Source organism: Zophobas morio, unplaced genomic scaffold, assembly GCF_036711695.1.
Source record: "Zophobas morio isolate AGI-343-1 ecotype UQ-CSIRO unplaced genomic scaffold, CSIRO_AGI_Zmor_V1 ptg000024l, whole genome shotgun sequence".
Lineage (NCBI taxonomy): Eukaryota > Metazoa > Arthropoda > Insecta > Coleoptera > Tenebrionidae > Zophobas > Zophobas morio.
The window spans coordinates 18,893,006-18,916,280 of NW_026972129.1; the positions used below are offsets into that span (position 1 = coordinate 18,893,006).

Sequence of the window (23,275 nt, forward strand, 5' to 3'; positions counted from 1 at the left end):
AACGTGTTGAAAAGTTATGCTTTGGCATACTCTATTACTTATTCTGACAGTAAATAATATTACAACTTTAATGTTACATAAATTAAGAGACTTCCAACACCTAAAAGTTCTTTGGAATTTTTTGTACAAAAAGCGTAGCTAGGAACTATATTAGTATAACAAAATGTATGTGTTACTCCAAAATATCAAAATTTTATTTTCATTACACATGTCATAGAAACTTGTAATATTCCAGCAGTGATGAAAGTAAATATTTATATTTATGTGGCTCCTTTATCGAAATGAAGTAATGCCAAAACCGACCAACGTAATCTGAGTGTCATTGAAAGTTATTTATACTTCGATAAAAAAACAAGAATTTCAAAGATTGATATTTTGTTTAAACATGCCTTACCTTCTTTTCCCTTAAATCTTTTAGCTTGCGGCGTCCGTTTGTGCTCCTCCGTCGGAATATTTATCGGCAAATTCGATTCTTCCCTGTTCTTCTCCATTCTCCCAGCCACCGAAAATTTTTCCGCATCCGACTTTTCCACCCGACTTTTCCATTGCTTCGATGCTGCATCGAGTTCGTCCTTTTTGATCTCCAAAATCGACTTCTCCGACAACTCATCCTGTCCAAAGAAAACGGATTTAAAATACCACAACAAAACGACACACACGACACCAATAATAATTTCCAACATTTTACAAGTCTCCCGCAAAGATGTGCGCACTTTAACTTGGCACGGGTTCGCCCGGTTCACCTATTGACGTACTGGATGTTAATCGGAACCGCTTTATCTGTTATGTAAATGGGCGATTAGTGATCAGTGTCGAGGCAAATTATTTCCATATGAAAAAAGAGTTTATCGGTTTTGAGCTGTTTACTCTATAACAGGCATGTCATTCAGCGTTTAATGCGCGACTGAGGTGTTGGCAATCTATTTATGATGACACACGCACAGTCGAGTACTTTATAACGAAGAGGAAAGCGATAGAGATTTCCGGTCGAAATGGTGATAATGTATTGAAGACACGAATTATGTTCAAGTGCCATTTACCTTTAGACATCTTTCTTATTACCATACTTGGATAGAACTTTATAGTGTTTTACGATGTGTCAATTAAAGTAAAGAATAAATAAGTTGCGCAAATTATTATAATGCAAAAACTGGTTGTCACATTTACTGGTAAACAGTAACCACTTTCGTAACCACAAATGTTGCATTCATGCGTCTTGATTACTAATTTTAACTTGTTTAAGAAAAATTCAATGGTAAAAAAATTGTAACGCTAATGCTATCAGTACCGGTGCTTTATTTGAACTTTAATCAAACAAATTTACACGTACGTAGGTCTTAGATAAATGAAACCTTGTCAGTCATTTGTCAAAAATTTCGATTTAAAGAAAATCATGAGAGTATATCGTTAATAAATAATAGTTTAAAAAACTAAAAAAACACGCTTTTATTGCTAATCGAACTAAAAACTAGAAAATAATTTTTAATGACAGAGTTTAATATTACAGTAGTAGAAGATCAAACAATCAATCATAATAAATCACCTCAAATTAAAATTATAATAAAATTTAAGTTATTAACAGAATAATTCAATTCAGAGTAAAAAGCGTGGGGTGCTTGATATTTTAAATATTACAATCATTCTATTGGCAACTATCTATGAGAGGATAGTTATGAACCGCAGTAAAATGCACCCCACGCTTTTTACTCTGAATTGAATTATTCTGTTAATAACTTAAATTTTATTATAATTTTAATTTGAGGTGATTTATTATGATTGATTGTTTGATCTTCTACTACTGTAATATTAAACTCTGTCATTAAAAATTATTTTCTAGTTCGATTAGCAATAAAAGCGTGTTTTTTTAGTTTTTTAAACTATTATTTATTTTTCATTTTTTAGTCTGCGACAAATTCATAAATTGGGGAATTAATTACTTATTTAGATTTTTCTAGAAAGAACCACTCAGTGGTCTCCGTATGATCGATCAACGGGAATTAGTTCGAAATCAATCGCCCTCACGGACCAACGGGACACAATTCATCATTGTGGTTAGTTTTACCCCCCAAATGGTTAATTTTCCTCCATGTTTGTATTTCTGAATCAAAATTTGTTATCTTTATTTAAGTTGGTGAGAATTCATGATTAGATATGTTTTAATTATAATTAATTCCTTCTTTACCGACTGTAAAACCAAAGCTATGCAGAAATTGTCCTTGAAACAGAAATAATCGGTATAGATCGGTATAATCGACACGGAGAGAGATAACCGTGGTATATACTGACACAATTAAGATGCGATCAGCCATTTTATTTGCACACGTTTAGTTAATTAAAAGTCCGGTCTTGTTTTTTCCATTTAATATCCGTTATTTGTATTTTAATCAAGACTATAATTATTACAACGAAGAGTAAACTAGATACTACAGGCATGCGCAGATCGCGCGCTAGCTTTATCTCTTTTACTCCACTACACAGGATCCATAAAAGAATTTATAAATCCTGGCGGTCCTAATAAGGATAATGGGAAACTGTTATCAAATTATTGCATTGTCATCGATCCTTGAGACGTGTGCAAAGTTTCAAGATGATCAGACTTTTAGAAACCGATGAAAATTAAGCTCAAAGATTCCGTTACATACATACAACCCAAGCTAATAAAAGCGTGATAAAAAAAAATGGTTTTCACTGTTGAAATCAGTCTTATCTTGCAAGTACTAGCCCCGCACACCCACCCTTTATTTTCTTAGAGGGTACATAATTTCCTAAAATCAGTCTTATCTAAGCCCACCCACCCCCCTCTATTTTCTTAAACGGTATACTATTCCCCAAAATCAGTCTTATCTTAGCAAGTACTAGCCCCGCATACCCGCCCTCTTCTCATTCTAACGAATAATTTTATTTTTGTTCATTCATTTCATTCTGACCGAATAAAATCAATCACTGAAAACGAGACACAGTGGGTGGGCGGGGTCAATTATTTTCTTCTGTCGAGTGGGACTGGAAACTAATAGAATGAATGACGTGAAAAAAAATTGGTACAAAGTTGTTTCGACAGAACTTCCCTCGCTCCTGAAGTTTTATGAAACATATCCAGTATTTTCGAAAAATGATAAAATTTGATTTTACGGATTTTATTTATTGTTTTTTTATGAGAACCCCTATAAATTGGAATAAATATGGAAGTATATAATGTTAAAGTAAATGGAAAGAAGCGTGCAACGCGTATGTTCCAAATGAGTTTTTACTTTACAAAATTTTGTGATGATGTCATCAACATCACTTTGGATAGGTGCAGTTGAGATGACGTCATAAATTTTTTAGGAGGGGATAAACGAAAAAATTTTACTTAACGATTTATCATGATAACGATAGCGTTAAAATGTTTACAAGATTTCAGAGCAATCGGTTTTGCCGTTTCAAAGTTATATTGCAAAATATTGTTATTCAGTTTTGAATTTTTTCCAAAAATTCTCGATGTCTAGGGTGAAAATTCGAGACGGATTCATACACCACAAGTGCAGAAGTATCTTATTTTATGCCATTAAAAAAACCTGTTTATTATAAATTTTGGAGATACATATAAAATGTGACGACAATCGGTCCAGTAGTTTCGGAGATTACTTGTCTAACAAAATTGGTTACAGACAGACAGACCGAAACGGGAGACCAGTTTTTTCGTATTCTAGAGGTCATGACACGTCGAGAAAATATGAAAGTGGCAATTCGGCGGATGGATTCGATTATTATACTTCCTTAGCTCACGCTCGAGAAGCAAAAAAAAACGTTCTTATTACCTAGAATGTATTTTAAGAACGGAGTGAAGCAAGAATGGATCCTCATTTTCACGAATTGTATCAATGTCTTAAGTTATTGTGCCTAATTTTAGAGAAACAGGATCTACTTCAAAAAAAGATGATTTCGAACTGTTCAGTCAGAACTACAGGCTATTGAAAATGTAATATAATAACACCCTTCGACTTTTGAAGAAAAATTTGCCGCCATAAAACCCCCAGATTATCTTAAACGCTTGAATTACTGTCGTTGGTTGAGCAAAATATGAGCGATGAGCTTCTAGATTTTACATTTTATAGAGACGAGGGGTGGATTTATTAGGACGACTTTGTAAATTCTCATATGATAAATTAAAAATCCAAATCAATATGAAAATAGTGAATGAGAATGAACTGTGGTGAGGATACCTTCAACAAGATGGTGCTACCGCTCATACGGCCAATGCAACAATCATGTGTCTTCAAGAATAAATTGACGAATGTTTGATCTCGGTTAATTTGTGGCCTACCAGATCCTCAGACTTATGGATTTTTTTTTCTAGTCTGTCATATTAAAAATGCCGTGTTCAAGAATTACATTAATGACAATAAACTGAAGACTGCTGCTATTGAAGTTTGTTTCTAAAAATATGAAAAGAAGAGTTCGACTTTGTTTGTAACACGAGAGAGAACATTTTGAACGATTTTCCAAAGTTATACCTATTTCCAACTTTTAGGCAACCAGTAATACGCAACAAGTAATTATGAAACACATTTGAAGTATGAATACTGTGTTACGTAAACACAAACCGCTTACTTTTCTAAAGGGTTCTCTCATTAAAGTTCATTTGTATCACCCGGTATAACATGGCGAATGGTGGAAGAGTCCTAGACAACAAATTAGAAGCTCCAATTTCTATCAAGGTGTTCAGGTATGCTACTAAGATGTTCGTTTACAAAATTACCCATTTTGACACATTTAAGTCAAAATTGTTCACATTGTGTGTTATATTACACTAAAAATTGGTCTGAAATTATCTATACAAAACTTCCCTCGCTTGTGAAGCACAGTCAATTAAATAAATGCGATTTCTTTGATAAATTGGATGCTACAGTTATTATTAATTTTATTTAACTTTGTTAATAAAAATCCCCAATGTGTCAATTTTAATGTATAACATTAATAATAACAGTAATGTGTTTCCGGAATTTTGGGAAAATTAAATATCCCGTTTTCGATTTCGATTTTCGAGAGAAACTTTCTCATTCATTGTGTTTTGACACATTTGTACAAACAATTCTACCATATAATCGAAAAAAGTCGTCTAGTAGGCCATGAACCCTTTATTTGACAGTTGTTTGACCGTATTTGTCAAAATGAACAACGAAGGCGTCGGTGTTGACAATATATTTTTTTTTGACATTATTACATTTCAGAGCTTGCTAGACGACTTTTTTACTCTATTATGTGATAATATATAAAACTGATTTACTTGGCAAAATTTAATAATGTAACTTTACACGTTCAAAGAATCCGTAAAAATGAAATTAAAAATTAATTTTGCTCAATTTGTCAATAATTGTTAATTTAGAGAGATTCACGAAAGACTGGAATTTTTTAAAACCAAAAATGTAGTTAATATTAAAATCGCTCCTCTAAGCCTCCGGTGAAGTGGTAGGAGTCTTAGTTAGGGTATAAATAAGCATCTAGTTGTAATTTAACTCTAGTTTAGCTTTTTCTAGAAAATGCCAACGTGGTTGGCGAAACGCGTCCGCAATTATTTTCTATATTTTCGGTGTCGTGGGGATAAACCTTATGTTATTATAGCACACCGAGTCATCAAGATTTCCGGTAAATTTTGGAGATGGCTCATCAAGTTTTGGGAAGTAGTGAATTACAAAGCTTCAGAGCAATTGGTTCAGTAGTTTCTAAGACAAACTATGATATTTTGTAGTTACACTTACAAGCGTAAAGTTAAAAATAGAGGTGGAATAACAAGCCACCGTTATACAAAGAACGATATTACATCGCACATTTTAAATAAAATTTACTTGGTAACTGCCAAAATTTTGAGATGACGTCATCAAATTTTTAGTAGGATAAACTGACAAATTTCTGTTAGAGTTTTACCTGCTATACAGTAATAAGGTATAGTAAACTCAGTTGACTTGTACCTAGTAAAACAGACGACATACAGACGGAAAGAGAGACGAAAAATTGTAGGTCTCGCATTTCCGTCGGTATGTCGTCTGTCTGTGTCAATTTTTATTAGACATATAATCTCCAAAAGTTTTGGACCGATTGTGGAAAATTTACAATAGTAAATGGTATGTATTTAAATTCCATGGAATAAGATTCTCTTCTGCTTTAAGAATCCATGTTGAATTTTTACCCTAGACATCCAGACTTATGGTACAAAAAATCAAAATTCTATAACAACATTTTGCAATTTGACTTTGAAACGAATGCTCTAAAATATTGCAAAAGTTTTAAAGTTATCGCAATCGTGGTAAATTGGTAATCAAAATTTATGTGTCTATACTCTCCTAAAAAATTGATGACGTCGTCTCAAAATTGGCGAATGAATGTATCTAAAATATATAAAATATTATGAATCTGGACTTGTAGTTTCCAAAAGCATTCATTTCTTTTAGAACTACTTTAAACAGGGTGACTCAAAAAAAGTAACTGACGAGACAATCTATTTTATTGATTAAATCAGGAACGATTGTATTACATTGCACCTATCCAAACTGACATACGTGTCGTTGTAAAAATGCTGATGACGTCATTATAAAGGTTGCATGCTTCTTTCCCGTTACTTTAACATTAAGTACATATCTGTAATTTAACTTAGAGCGGTTATCATAAAAAAATAAAATTTGCAAAATCAAATCTTATAATTTTCCAGAAAAGCTGGATATATCGTCCTATACTTCAAGGTGAGGGAAATTCTCCCGAAATAACCTTGTACCAATTTTAGTTATTGATGAAATCAAAAATGGTACACTCAATTTTCCCGACAAATTAGGAATACAATACTGAATTGTCATACGTCTCCTAGCCGAAATGTTCCCCGAAACTCACTAGAAACATAAACTTAGCCCTGAGTTTTATTTTTTGCCGCTGTGAATTTCATACGTGCTTAATCGTCGAACTCTTTCAATGTATAAACACTGCAGGGGGTTATTCAGGCCACACACGATATTGTGTGATTCCTCAAGAGATAATAATAGCAATCAATGAATACTTCTATACTGAAAACAAAACTGAAAATCCCTTTATTGACAACAGAAACACTCTATCAATTATTTAAGTTCAGTCAATCCACACAGATCATATCGTATTTAAAAAAATCTTATCAGGGCGCTTCCTGTTTCTTAACACAAATATTTCAATACAATTTTGGGCTACTTCGCTTTTAAATTAGTTTCGTAATAACACAGTCGATAAGAGTTATTTTTCACACTATGACAATTAACTAATTGTCAAGTGGAATCTATTCCACTATCTAGTAGTACCAAATGTAACAGAATGTCAGTAATTTCTTGCGATACAAGTTTGGTTGGTATTTTTAGTTTCCACTCTTACAACTTTACTTCTGAAGAACCTTCTCAACCCCGATTAGGTACAAAGCATTTGGATCTATGTCGGGAACATTTTTTCTTTCCAAACTTGGGGCTAAACAGACGTGGTGCTGGCTTAGGCCGCATTAAAATTCTCGACATTGTCCCTATAAAGCGATCCACAAGATTGATCAGAAGTGACCAACACGGTCTGCAGTCACGGGAACCTCATGAAAGATCGTTCAAAAGTTTTGTCTGAGAACTCAAAGTTCCGGAAGACTTAACCCGATTCATATGGATAGTTCTTAAATTCATATCTTCAAAGACCAAATATTGTAAACTGTTCAATATTTTTAAACTCCAACATAATTTAATATGAATTTTGTAGTTATACACAATGGAATATCAGTACATTTTGAATATTTTAAAATTTCCAAAGATAAAATTAAGCCATTCCCCACCATACTATGATTTGGCTTTAAACTCGTCGTGGTGATTGATGACTAGTCATGTCTTTGTATAAATATCAATCATGACATAACTCTTAATTTATTAATCCAGCCTGAGAGATAGACTGATTTGCTATCTATTTTTTTTATTTTTTTAAATTATTAATCAGCTTGAATAAATAATAATATACATTGCGGCTTGGATTAATGTGCATGAGTGCAGTTGTGACGGAATTACAGGTTATTGCAACATAATTAATACTTCAAAGTGTGTATTTCACATACAAAATGAAAAATAGAAATTAGTTTTTAGTAAATACTATGAAAATTAAAACATTACCAAACTCCGGACGTGCACTGATTTAGAAGCATTATCACATAGATTTCAAGATTCTGTTTCATAATAAGCGAGAGAATTAGTATTTTAACACTGTTAATTTTTCTTTACGAACAATTTTAATGAAAGTTAGAAATACAATTTTTTAAATTATTTAAAAAAATGCGAAAGTTTGCTGAAAATAATCTCCCAACTTGACAAAAATGCTAACACTAACATAATTAGAATAATTACTTAGAGGAAGTATAAAAAACAAACGGAAACCATTCTATGATAAATCTGTGATAGGTGAATACTATAATCATTGGCTGTAATAAACGAATTAAATAACTAAAAAACTATAATCTTCCACACCACTGGTACTTATAATAAAAAAAAACTCCAAATAAATCTGCACGAAAGATGCATCATTCTATCCAACACAAAAACACCGACGTTTCATTTCCTCTTCATCAAAATGACGAATTACCCGTCACAAATGAAATCGATACTTAAACCCAGCTAGCTTTCACAACTTTAAAAGAAAACGGAAATACTACCAATTCAGAATAGGATAATCATAACAAAGTAGCAATAAAACGTGAAAACATCGCTGCTTACATATTCTAGTTTAAAAACAAACACACGTACTTCACAATCATCAAAATAAATATCTACTGCAACAAGAAACATGCATATTTATTATTACCCAACAGAGAAGAAAACTGCCGCCAAATTAAGTAACAGCAATCCAGTTTCTTTTTAGACATAGAGAGCAAACGTTACTCACGTATCAGCTGGCGATTACCAAACAGGTCATGGATATGTTTTCAAGATGACCAACCGATTAAATGAATCATGCGTTTTTGCAAGGGAAAAATTCACGCCAAAATATTAGGTGGTTCTACCTTGAAGAACGAAGTGAAAATCTCTTTATCACTGGTAACACTGGAGCACATATTAGCGGAGATGCGGTAACAGGCACAATACACAATTTAATACACTAGTGTAGAGGCGTTATCTTGTACAAACCCACACCTTATTTATATCGTTATCATCATTAAAAAAATGTTCATCTCCTGATCAAAACAAAACACGGTATGTGTCTGCAGGGCCGGCTCGAGACAGGATGTAAAAAAACTGTGCCCCTATGTTTAACGTCCATTCAAAATTTTAGATAATCAGAGGCTGTGAACTCATTCTATTTTCTTCAATGCACACCGGTTCTATATTTGTCGTGACCTACGTGCGCTGATCACAATCTCCTTTGATTAGGATTTTTTTTAATCATATGGTTTACACAAATTAACTAAATACGTTATACAAAGTGAACACGATTCATAAAAAAAAACTTCCTATTACCTACAGCCCGCAGGAAAACAGTCATATTTTTTAGCACATAAAATTGAGATTTTCAAGATCACCACCATGATTAGTGATCTACCATGTTCAGCGAGGGATTGGATCAAGGTTAGATTGGGTAAGATTTTCTTTCTTTTATGGCGTTTTTAACGATTCAACAATTAAGTTAATTGTAAACAATACTACCACACAAATCGTTTCTTTCTATCACTTTTGACTATATAAAGTATGTGTGTTAAAATATTTATTATTAGCACAATAATTAATTTTTCCCAAAAGATTACACTTTTCTTTATTTTCATATAATCAATTATGTATTATAATGATAAAATTATCAAAATTCGACGCTTTTTTCAAATTAATTTTTTATTTAATAAATAGTATTGTATTTTTACAGTTACATTAAGAAAATATATAAACGGCATTTGAAATCATCTTCATTTGTAACTTGCATTCTAGAACTTGAAAGTGCACACCGTTAGAATGTTGGTGTTTAAAATTAAATACCTAGGAAATTCTCAACCTGAAAAATAATTTATGTTTCACATTTATCATAATGTTTTAAAATTCCGTAGCACTCTTTCGGGTAAAAAGGTATGCATTACGACCTTAAAATATAGTGAAACGAAATTTTACTATCCTATTTTTAGAAATAGTGCATCTCGTGAAGAACGAAAGAATTGAATAAATAGTACCCTAACCATATGCTAGAAAGATAAGCATAATAGTCATGAAATTCCTGAAATAATAAAATAAAGTCGTCTGGTTATACCATGGAATTATATCGATGTCCTAAATCATTTAAAATTATTTTGAAATATCTCAAGTGTCTTAGGTTTTTTCAGAATCAATTTCATTCTTACCAGAGAAAATACGTAGGTATCATTATGACTCACTCACATGAAACTGATAACAATGTTCATTGCTTTATTACCTAATTTATAAAAGTGCGGCTTATTGACCCAGATAACATATATAATCGGTTAAACGGTTACTAATGTAAAGATGTAATCGATTCACACTACTTAAAGATAGGGCATACACATTTTAGTGGGAAAAATCCAGTGAGTAATAAACAAAATAAACAAAATCTTCCGGATCAGCTTCTGAGATGTGGAACCGCCAAATTCAATTTTTAATTCTTTGTTCTTCTGTGTTACGTAAGCCTACTTTTACCAAGTACCGGCCGGAGAAAAACATGACACAAATCATCTTTTTAAATCTTACGAAATTATTGGCATTACGAACTTTGCAACTATACTTCAAAAAACAAAAAACACGTCAAACACGTACTTTATATACAGGTTGAATCAATTATCTTAATAATTACTAAAGATAGAAAAAAGTTAAGACCAAAGAAGCATATTTTATTTTCAAAATTCAGTTGCAATGTTGCCTAGTTGTTCCAAATTTATTGAAATATTTGAATAATACATAGGTTGAAAAATATCGCAACATGGTCATTTTTAACAACTCTGTTACCTTATCTAATAGATAGATAAACAAAATATGTGCTTCATTTTTTATTTTATTGCCGTATTAATAAAATTGAATGGTAGAATAACAAGTGCTAATAAAAAAAATTAAAAATACTTTCCAAATCTGTTAAAAAACACTGAAAAATCGTAAACACTACGAACTTTCAATACAGAAAATATTTCACAAAAAAAATTAAATACTAGTGTTTTCCGTGAAAAAAAATACAATGTAGCCATTTGAAAAGTATAGAACTTTAGAATCTTTCTATAAACACAATGTGTACCACGATACATTTTTATTGATATACCTATATTACAACAAACCGCATACTTTGCCTTATCTATCCATTAAATATTGCCACACAGATGTTAAAAATAACCTCCTGCGGTTTTTTATGAACCAAAAAATATCAAGAATATTGGATTACTTGGAAACGTTGATTCTGAATTTTAAAATTAAACAGGGTTTTCAACTTTAACAAATTAAGTTTCTCTCCATAGTTGAACATAATTTTAAGTAATTTCAGTATATGTTGGAATTGTCGCAATTTTAATTTTTTTCTATATAGCCTAATTTTTTTATCAATTGAAAATGAAATAAATATCTAAGTATTGTATATCATCGTAATTTAACGACTAATTTTATTTCCGTTCAGTATAAGATCATTCTATCATTCAGATCACATAAAACCAATTACTGAAAAGGAGACAGGGTGGGTGGGCGGGGCTAATTATGTTCTTCTGTCGAGTGGAATTGGAAACTAATAATGGAATCTAGGATGTGAAAAAAGTAAAAAAAAGCGCCAATCGTAACTTTTGTTGTTATACTATTGGCTCTAAAATTTATTTCTTATTTCATGCACCTGACCTAACTTGACTTAACGGGACCTAACTTGTCCTGACTTCTCTATCGTCTCAAATAAACAAATTTTAAACGTTTCTGTGAATATATAAAAACCACAAAGTACATTCTTAAAGTAATTCTAATTTGTGAAACAAAAATTAATAATAATGTCATTTTTTTCCACGTACAAAATTTTTATATCGAGCTACTTTGACGAAACTGTAAAAACTGCTACATTTCAATTAACAATTTTGGAAAAGCGATAGGAATTTCTGAAGAAACAAAATGGCACTTTCTTAGAGGGTATGTCATGTACCAAAATCAGTCTTATCTTAGGAAGTACGAGCCCCGCCCACCCCCCTCTTCTCATTCTAACGACTAATTTTATTTCCGTTCAGTATAAGACCATTGTATCATTCAGATCGGATAAAATCAATCACTGAAAATGAGACAGGGTGGGTGGGTGGGGCTAATTATGTTTTTCTGTCGAATGGGACTGGAAAATAATATTGAAATCTAAAATCTGCAAGAAAATGTCTTCAACTAATTTTCGGACATGATTGAAAAATGGTCGAAAATGTCAAAAGTGACAAAATCGGTCTTATCTTATCAAATACTAAGCCCGCCCACCCACCATCTACTTTCTTTTAAGAGGCCTTGTCATTTACCAAAATCAGTTGATCTTAGCAAGTACGAGCCCCGCCCTCCCGCCCTCTCTTTTCTTGGAAGGTATGTCATTTGCCAAAATCAGGCTTATCTTACAATACTAGCCCCGCCCACCCGCCCTCTATTTTCTTCAAACGTATGTCATTTGCCAAAATCAGTCGTATCTTGGCAAATACTAGCTCCCCCCCTCTTCTCATTCTAACGGCTAATTTTATTTCCGTTCGGTATAAGATTATTCTATCATTCAGATCAGATAAAACCAATTACTGAAAAGGAGACAGGGTGGGTGGGCGGGGCTAATTATGTTCTTCTGTCGAGTGGGAGAGGAAACTAATAATAGAATCTTGGATGTGAAAAAACTAAAAAAAGCCCCAAGCTTTTTTTAGTTACAGTATTTGCTATAAAACTTATTTCTTATTTCATGCACCTGACCTGACCTGTCCTGACTTCTCTATTGTCTCAAATAAACAAATTTTAAACGTTCAATTAGCAATTTTGGAAAAACAGTAGAAATGTCCGAAGAAACGAAGCCGAAAATAACTTCTGGATATCCAAGACTGCAAGGAAATGTCTTCAATTAATTTTCGGATATAGTTGAAAATTGGCCGAGAATGTCAAATGTGCCAAAATCAGTCTTATCTTATCAAATACTAAGCCCGCCCACCCGCCCTCTCTTTTCTTGAAAGGTATGTCATTTGCCAAAATCAGTCTTATCTTAGCAAATACTATCCGCCCCCCCCCTCTTCTCATTCTAACGACTAATTTTATTTCCGTTCAGTATAAGATCATTCATTTCGTTCAGATCCGATAAATTCAATCTCTAAAAAGGAAACAGGGTGAGTGGGCGGGGCTAATTATGTATCCAAAGTTAGTAATATCGGGTGTTTAACGGAAAAAAATCATCAAGCCTTCATTTTTTGTAAACATTGTCCAGTGTGTCTACAATAAACCTAAAATTTAATCAATGACAACTGACAACGCGAAAATGTCAATTCTACACAATAGGATAAATTAAAATAAAAAAACGCGTGCGTTTTTCGCTACGTTTTCTTCTATCAAAAAAGCAACGCCAACTTGATGACTTGAACACCAGTTATTATCACTATGTTGTGACGCACATTTTTTTTTAAATTGAGACTTTAAAAAAAATGTACTTCCACACAAAAAAAAATATATACGAATCTTCGACGCACACAGAACTGAAGCATTGAGCACGCGTTTCGTGAGTTCACATTTTGGCGACTGTAACAGCGTTCAAGGTCAATTAAAGTATAAAACTTGAATAAAAGTGCACTTACACCGACAGGGCAATAAAAACACGGTCAAAGACAGCCATGGATTTTTGAAAGCTTTCGAACTGATGGTAACCCGGCACGACGAAAACTGTATAAAACAAATCTTCAAAAATCCATGGGTGTCTTTGATCGTGTTTTTGTTGCTCTCCGAGTATTCAGCGCACTGTTTTTTTTCTATTCGTTTTTAATGTAAAATGAAAAAGGTGTAATGAGCGGTTTAGCAATTTTATATATTTTTCCTAATTTAAAATAAAAAGTCGAATAAATAACAACAAATAACAATTAACAGCAAACTCGTTTTTTAAACACTCTTTCCGCTGGTGTTTAAAATAAACTTGGTCATGACTAAAGAGGCGTTTATAAAACTTGCTACATAATACACTATTAAAGTTTAAGCGTCGAGTAAAATCTCGTTCGGTGATAATTTCAAAAATATTTCAACCATCAAAAAATGAAGTTATTTTTTTAATTTAGTCAGTAATGCATGAAAGTTACAGACAATTTCAAAAATATTCCAAAATATGTTGACAAACAACAGAAAAATGCAATTTTAATGAAGTATGAAATGAAAATTCAAGAAATAAATATCAAATTTGAACACTAACCCACACGAACGGAAAACATTGTGTGTTAAATTGTGCTAGGTCTTAGGGTGTTCTGAATTAGCCTTATCACCACGCGATCTCTGCTACGCCCCAAACGTAAACCTGAGTATTGGCTTAAGCTGACGTTTCCCCACAACACCGACTTCAAAGTCAATATTGTTTACTTTTTCTTGCCAACTGAACCAGATAACCCTGCCGCTAAGCAGTCTTTCGCCTGAAGCCGCCCCTGCATATCCCGTATCACCCTAAATAATCCACAAACACGGTATGACATCGCTTATTCAGTATTCAAACAAGCCGTGTTTGTTGATACTAGAATTCCGGAGTACGCGCTTAAAATACTCACATTGTACCGATTCATATTCAAGAGCCTCAATTCATCGTTGGAATTGTTGTTTTGCTGTACTCTCTTCCGCCAACCGGACTCGCCGCTCTGCTGCAGCTTCGCCTGGATTTCTTCAATTGCCCGAGGCATGGCTGATTGGGTCTGAGATCTTCTAATCGAAGTTCCTTTACGATTTGTCGACTCGCTTTCATCCCCGAAGGTGCTCTGACTTTTGCTTTTGGACAAAACACTTTCCAGTCTTTGTCTGTAAGAACAAAACACTGTTATGATTCGAGCAGGTGGTTTTGATAACATGCGCGATTATAGTAGAACAAACAAGTCATATTTACTTTATTGTGCAAACAGGGCGTTGTGTTCCGAATGGATTTTCCAGCGGTTGTAAAAAATGTTGTTTCGTTATAAAACTACTTTCCTATTTAAATCTAGATTCAACGAAGCGACGATGCAACAAATTGATACGGTTAGCGTTACATCCACGCTTGTAAGAGAACACCTTACGAGAGCACTGGCTGTAGATGGTCTTGGTAATAATTGGCTATTAAAATAATGTCGGTACGGAATAAATCCATTGAGGAGATAAAAACACATGGAACAACGTTCAAGCGTAAACTAATGTCTCTAATGTTGAATGTGGCTGCTCATCAAATGTGATGATGACTTACAAAGTGGATTTAAAAAGCAAGGTCATGGTCAGAGTGTGTGTAAATAATAGACGAAATAAACAAACACGTAGAAAGTTATATTCCGGCACACTAATGTTTTTACTTAGCACCTTCCAGTTTTCTTTATACGAAAAGTGAATAGGTAATAATTACATGTTAAAAAATTACTTCCTAGTTCGATATGGGCAGGAGACGCAATAAAGAGACACAGCAGAATTATTAGGTCCATTGTAAAAAGAGAACCTTGACTTGACAAAACTTTCTAATGTCATTAAAGATTACGACTTTTAGAGTTACAGTAAAACACTTTCAGACAACGCAGTTCGTCTCTTGTTTACCAACTTCTTCAAAGAGATAACATTTCGGTAAACAGTTTGCGTAAAAGTCACATCGCTTAGTCATAATTGTAATCTCTTTACGACACAAACTCGTTAAAAAAGTTAAAAACGTAATCACTAATCATGGTTGCTAGGACACAAAAAAAAACAGTGCTTGATAAAAAATAAATATAATGTACTGAGTGGCGTGACATATTGCCAATTCGTTAAATTCTCGATTTCAAAAAGCGCCTTAAAATTTTGCACAGATTAATATAAAAATGTTATTTCTATTGCATACTGACCGCCAAAAAAACGGCCACTTGAAATCTCGCACTATTTCTGTTACTTTCTTAAATTAAATTTAATTTTGCATTTGTCTTTTTTTAGCTAATTTGTACATCCTGTATCGACAATGAATTATTCATTAATAAAATAAATCAATAGGTTTTTTGGCGAACCAGTGTATATAATACGAATATTCGCGTTAGAAAAAGGTTTCGCTTTTGATTTCACTATATTTCGAAAGCTATTTGAAAATTTGTTTAATTGGTTCTCAAGCGCAATCTTAGAAATTGTTGTATACCGGGGTCCATGTGACGAATGGCAAATTTTACGTTCTCCGGACGTTCCGTTGCTCCTAGAATATAAAAAATGGGTCTCCCGTTTCCGTCTGTTAATGATTTTATTAGACAAGTGATCTCCGAAACTACTGGACGTACTACGTAAGTTTTACCGTAGCTTTTATCACAATTTATTTGTTCACCTTCTTCAAAATTTGATGACGTTCTCGCAGCACGATTTTACAAAATCAATCTCATTTGAAATAAAAAACAAAATAGGGAAAATGTAACTATTCCCAGTTTCTCAGTACATGCTTAAATTCGAATGCGCATATGTATGTACTTCGAAAAAATTCGACTATGAGAAAGTTAAGATTATATGCATCTGGGCTTAAAAGAAATTGAAATTTCATTGATTTTGTTTCCTCAACGCAGATGGGAGGATTCATTAATTAATTAAGCAGATTCACACAATATTCGGTTATCCAATTTTAAAGTAAATTGTTGTTACACAATTTTGATTTTTATCTGGATGCCAAGGGTAAAAACTCAACACGGATTCATAAAGCACAAGTGCAAAAGTATCTTATTTTATAACATTTAAATAATATTTACAAATGTAAATTCTGGAAATGACGTCAGCCTATTGTCGGTGGGGATTAGCCAAATTTTGGTTTACGTTTTATCTACATAATATTCCTAGTACACATATAAAATTTGACAATACTACAGTAGTTTCGAAGATTGTCTATCTAATAAAAATCCGAACAGACGGAAACGGGGGACCTATTTCTCGTACTCTTAGAGTCGCAAAACGTAGAAAAAACTTGAAAGTAGCCACTCGTCCGATGGACTCAATTACAGTAAAAATTGGTTTAACGTTATTTAAACAAAACTTTCCCTGCCTCTGAAGTACAGTAAAAAATTCAGCATCTTCCGAAAATAATAAAAATGATAGTTAAGTTAAAATAAAGGTATCTGCAGAGTATTTAAAATATGAGTAAAGAAAAAGCAGGTTTTCCCATAACAAAATTTTGTGATGATATCATCACCATTTTATCAAGGACACATATCAGTTTGAGTAGGGCGCCGTGTAATACTAATAATAACAATAACATGTATTCTCAATGGAGTGACGTGTTTAAACCCTGTGTGAAATGTTATTATGCAATTTTAAAAATCAAGGCGGATTTATAAGCCACAAATACAATTATGTTATTTTATAAAATTTACATTTCAAACACAAACGGAAACAGGGAACGCATTTCTTCTTACTCTAGGGGCATGAAACTTCAAGACAACATGAAAGTAGCCATTTACTGGATGGACCTTACTACAATTATCCCTTAGCTTATTCTCGCGAAGTAAAAATTAATTAAATCGTACATATATACCTACCATTGATTAAATCAAAACTGGTTTATCTCACTGTCTATATATATCACTGTGGACATTTTTTAATACAGTAACATTAACATACTTAAATGCTTTCACTTTAATTAGGAAGACAAAAAATAGTGATACAAGCTAAAAATGGAAGAACTTTAAAAGACCATGAATACGGCACAATCTCTTAAAAACAAATATATGTTTGTTATCAATGCAGAACAAGTATTTTGAAATGTTCGTAAAGTGATTTATTTATTTATAAATGTCAATAGAGATAAAGTTGAGCCATAAAATTAGAAAAAATTAAAATTAATCGATTGGGAAGTACTTTTATATCCCTACAATTATATAGCCTTCTAAAAACCTGAAAATAACCATTACAAGGCACACTATTTTGTATTTTCATGTCTAAATATACTTGTTGTCTTCTTTAGACGTCAAGTTACACAAATAAGTCTCAATCAATTCAAATGCAAGTCGTGATGGAAGAGACTCTTTACTTCAACACGCTATTATTTTAATTAACAATGCTGAACATGCCTTCCGTCGTCCCTAGTTTGTTTCTTATGCTAAACATGTAGCAAATGAGTATCCATTTGTGCAATTACGCATTTGATTTAAACTGAAGTGGTAAAATACACCACAGGAAAAATGAAATAAAATTATATGTTATTCCAAAAACAAAAATTCACCAACACCGCAATTTCTTCGAAAATTGGTTACGCTGCAAGTGTGTTGACAGTTTTTTCCATTTTTAAACAAGCCTTTACTCCAAAAATTGCACTGTCCAGTAGAAGGTAAAATCCCGGTAAAATGATAGAGAGATAATGTTTATTGGAAAGAAATGTGATGATAAACTTATGATATGTGTATTAATCACAGCCAGTCCTAAATAAGTTTCTAAAGAAATTAGCTCAGAACCTTCGGCGTAAATCCAAGATATGAAGCTCAGTTTAGTTTAATATTAGCAGTCACTAACCTTAACGCATTAAACATAATTAGTAGAACGCAGTTGCTTTCATTGTCAATTTTCAAATAGCACTTTCCCCTCACTAACAACACATCTTTCGGATCTAAAAAACATCTGTCACGAGCTTCGGTTGCTTTTCACAATCGTGCAAATTGAGGTATCCAAAAACCGAGGAAATAAAAAAAACAATTTTCCGTTATTTGAAAAATACAATCAGAAGTTATTTCAGGTACTTCTTCTTTGACTCTATTCAAGAAAATGGCAAATAAAAATAGTCCACGTCTAGAAGACAATAAATAATAAATAACCCATTTTAATATTTTAAACTGCAATTCCAGGACAAAATACCTGCTACTGATATCAGCGCAACCATAAATACTTAATTTAGTAGAACACGTCATATAAAACGAACCCCCCAGTTTATTGATGACAAATTCCTATTTATGTAAGGAAGCCAATCCTTGGGCGTTAATTTATAGGTTGGGTACTTCGTTGTACTCAAATAAATGACTTAACCGCGATAGTTTCAATTCAATTTAAATTCTAATGAACCCAGAATCAATTATATACACAACATGCCATAACGACACAAGTATGTTCTACACAAAACAGAGCTCAACCGTAACTTTAAGCATCCCCGAAACAAACTTAACACACTCCTCCCAAAATAACTCGAACCCAACCAAAATGCATTTGCTGCAACCCAAGTAATTTCGAAACCGAACAAAAATAGAACAATCAGTGTTTTCACGGTCCCCCGGGAAACGATAAAGGACACCATCACGACCTTAATAAAATAAAAGAACGTGAACTGTCACGAACGACGCCACCCTAAAAATAAAAAGAGCTGCGAGGAAGAGGAAAGGAAGTTCAAGAACGTTACCCTTTCGATTCGTGGGAAGGGCGTAATTAATGAAACGTTAAAAAGAGCCCAGCGGTGTCAAGAAGTCAGGAAGAACGTCACTTTGACGTAACGAGTACACGAGATCCGTTCATTTGGTCTTGGATCCTCCTGTGTTACGTCGGTCGCCGTGTTGCCGGGTTTATTGATCGGCTAATAAATGTTTGTCTGGCGCCCTTTGCACTGTCTGCACTGATATTGCGTTAGTTTAGAGAAGGGTTAGTAATCGGGAAGTTTGCCCATATTAAGTGAAGTTTCGTGTTATGGGATAGGGTCTGGCGTCATGTGTGTTCGGAATGAGCGCTAATGAGACCAATTAACAGTAAAACTTACAATTTCCACGTTTGTTTTATGTTTTAAGTGGAAACGGAAATTTTCGACAAGGCGTACCGTTGATAGTGCCTGCACGTGGGAGTACCATAGAATGGAGGGCAACACCACATAGATAAAAAAATTATGATATGTGATATACGATATAGATTTTATCATAAACGATATACTGTTTGTGGTCGTTCAATATATAAAAAACAGTACATACATAGGCAACGCTTCTTTACAGTTAACACTCTCACAGGTGAACTTACGAAATTAATTAAAATACAGGTACACCTGATCATAAATTGAGCACTGTGTGCCAAATTTTGCTTTTTTCGTTATAAATTTGTTGTGCATTGCTCTATTTTAATAGCGTTAAATTATAATCAAAATATGACTTCTGACACTGCCTATCAACAAACAAAAATTTCACTATAAAAATTATAAGGACGTGAGAAAATCATTAAATGGCAAATGCACTACAGAAGTCAATAAAATTATCATTGGACTGCTACAGCAAAAAAGCTGACGAAATAAACCAAACTGTGAAATTTTCATTAATTCTGGTATTCGTGATTGATATAATCGGTGACATCGGAAGATGTAAACGAAACAATTTTCCGTTGAAACCAAAGTTTTTTCGGTACAAAATGTACCATATGATCGAAAAAAAATCCTTTAGTAGGCCCTGAAATTTATTTCTAAAATAATGATGCTGTCAACACCAATGCGGTCCTTGTTTAGTTTGACAGTTACGGTAAGGTCAGGTCAGGTCAGGTCTGGTCAGGTCAGTGATTACTAATATTTGTTTCCAATAATTGAGCATTTATAGTAGAGACCAGGAATTAGTGAACATTGACTTTCTGTTTTCAAAGTGTTTATTGGAAGCCCGTTAATAAACTGTGCAGGGTTATAATAGTGACGATTTACTACGCTTGCCTGCTTTTGAGTAGCGTGCCAAAAGGATAAAGGGTTTTACGAATCCAACGACTATTATGATAACAATAACCTTTGTTCCTTTCAGACAAGGAGTCGGAAAGTTACCATAATCCTAAGCGGTTTATTGAGGGCTTCCAATAAATACTTGTGGAAATAAAAAGTCAATGTTCACTATTGCCTGGTTTCTACTATAGCTATTAGATTAAAACTACCCAAAAAATAAATGAAGGTACACTATAATTTGTTACAGCCTTGAATTTGGTCGACTTTGAAACCATCTATACCAGACTATACCGCAATATTCAAACACAAATACCAACAGAATAATTGTAATAAAACTTGGATTCTATCTCAAAAAAAGAGTAGTCTTTTTTTCTTATATCTTTTGGTCAATAGAATGTTTAAATGCTGCTAACTAATGGTACAATACCTGAATTCAAAGATGTTTACGTTTCATTTCCAGAATGCACTATTTCCATTATAAACACACTTATTGTTATCAACTTTTAAATGTAACAAAATCTTAGAAATCATACCAGATATATTGTAGACTATTTGTTAGAAGCGAAGTACAGTAAAAATTATAAAATCCAACAAAAAAAGTCGACAACAATTTTTTTCTGGAAAGTCGTAAACTGAAAACTGTGTTGAAAACCGCGTTCCGAAATTTCGATAAATAACTGAGATGTTGGTTTTCAAAGACGTTATGCAAAAATTTCACTAAAATTAAAAAAAAAAATTATGATAAACTGTTAAATATAACACGATTACTTAAGAACACATTTTACATGGTAACTTCTCATAGAAAAATAAGAATTTTACAATTAAGCTCCACCCCTCGGCTTACGACGAATAAAAAAAATCATCAGAATTGAGATAGGGCGCGTGGGCGGGGTTTATATTTTGCCTTTTTTTTTTCTTAATATACATAGGCATCTTTTTACAAGACACTTAAAACATGGTTAAAATGGTACAAGAAAATATGGGCTTTGCAATAATGCAAATTTTCCACTTTAAACATGTTTTAAGTTTCATGTTAGACAGCTTATATTTAAAATTTTCCATAAGTCTGTTAATAATGAAAATGTATTGAAAATCCCACGCAGAAACCGCAGCGAGTGGCGAGCAAAAGACTAGAGTGGTTTCCCGTTTCCGTTTGTCCATCGCCTGCTAGGACAAATAATCTCCGCAACTGCTTAACCGACTACCGTGAAATTTTATGTATTATTTAATTGATCATCCCCAGCTAAAATGTGGTGATATCATCTTAAAATTTTGCCAAGTAATTCCTCCAGAAAAATATGTACAGTTTTATTACTTAATACACCCATACGCTTTACGACAAATGGCTAATCAGAATTCATTCATCCCTTGGAAAAACTTAATGACGTCATTTAAAAATTTTGTAAACTAAACATCATTCGAAATTTATATTGTTATATATTTTTTACCTGTGCTTGAATAAAACAGGTGTGCGTTAGTCAAATGTCTGGAATATATTTAGTGGTTTTAATAGGTTTTTTGGTGCTGAAAATTGGAAAAATATTAAAAAAATTCAATTATCAAGGGTTTTTTTTTACAATTTGTGTTTGTTTATTCTATCTATAAGTGTTAGCATACATAAAAGGATCATTTTATAAAACCACCGCTATTTTTTTTATAATATACATACTTCTATTTTTGAAATTAAAGGTAATTAATGAAATTTTCCCAAAATTCAGTAATATATTTTGTTTTAATATGTATATCAATATATATACAGGGTGCTGAAAAAATGGCGCACCAACTCAACCGTACATTATTAAGTTCACGAGTCTTAAGTTCGGGAAAAATCATTTAAAAATGTCTAAATCTAATTGATTTCATGTATCCAACACTAAGTGGTGAATTACAATATGATGAAACATTGAAAATAAAAGTTAAATTTTGATGGGCTATATTTTCTATCAGCACCCTGTATATAGGTGAATAGCAGAATCAACTTTTATTATTTATCCAAGAACCTGGGTTTATTTGACTGTAGTTTGACATTTTTTTTTCGCAAGGGAGTTTAAATTTTAAACGTCCTGGTAACACCTGATTAACATATACAGAGTGACTCACGTTAAGTTCCGAGGTCTAGTCATCGAGGTCAAAGTTGGAATAAACATATATTTCGTAAACACAATTATGTCAACTTCAAAAGGTAAGTAAACTGGTAAAAAATCCATGTATGAAACCTATTTGGTCTTAGCAAGTAACAATAGAATGTTATTGAAAAAAAAAAAAGATAATTTTGTGGCGTGACGAGAACATTAAAAGCATTGTTGAGTTCTTTCTTTAACCTAAAATCAACGGCGATCACGCTATATTTTTTATAAAATACTAACTTGAGTGGTATGGCGTGTCATAGAAAGGTACTGTTACGAAATACACCCTTACGCCGCCCCAGTACGACGCCTATGGCGGTCGAGAGCCTTCTGGACGTACGCACGGCGCTGATGGGTGAATCATCGCTGTTGACGGCCGAGAGGCGGGC

General features: G+C 33.0%; 1 protein-coding gene across 8 annotated transcripts in view; it reads right to left on the reverse strand.

Moving 5' to 3' along the window:
• LOC135134963 (uncharacterized) overlaps window positions 1-23,275 on the reverse strand; it is a 193,850-nt gene that overhangs the window by 20,425 nt on the left and 150,150 nt on the right. For all 8 annotated transcript variants that reach the window (XM_064063877.1, XM_064063878.1, XM_064063876.1 and 5 more), the window contains 2 exons: window positions 14,702-14,945; window positions 395-611 (listed from right to left, as the gene is read on the reverse strand). In XM_064063877.1, the coding sequence (XP_063919947.1) occupies window positions 395-611; window positions 14,702-14,945 (461 nt within the window). The remainder of the gene's footprint in view (window positions 1-394; window positions 612-14,701; window positions 14,946-23,275) is intronic.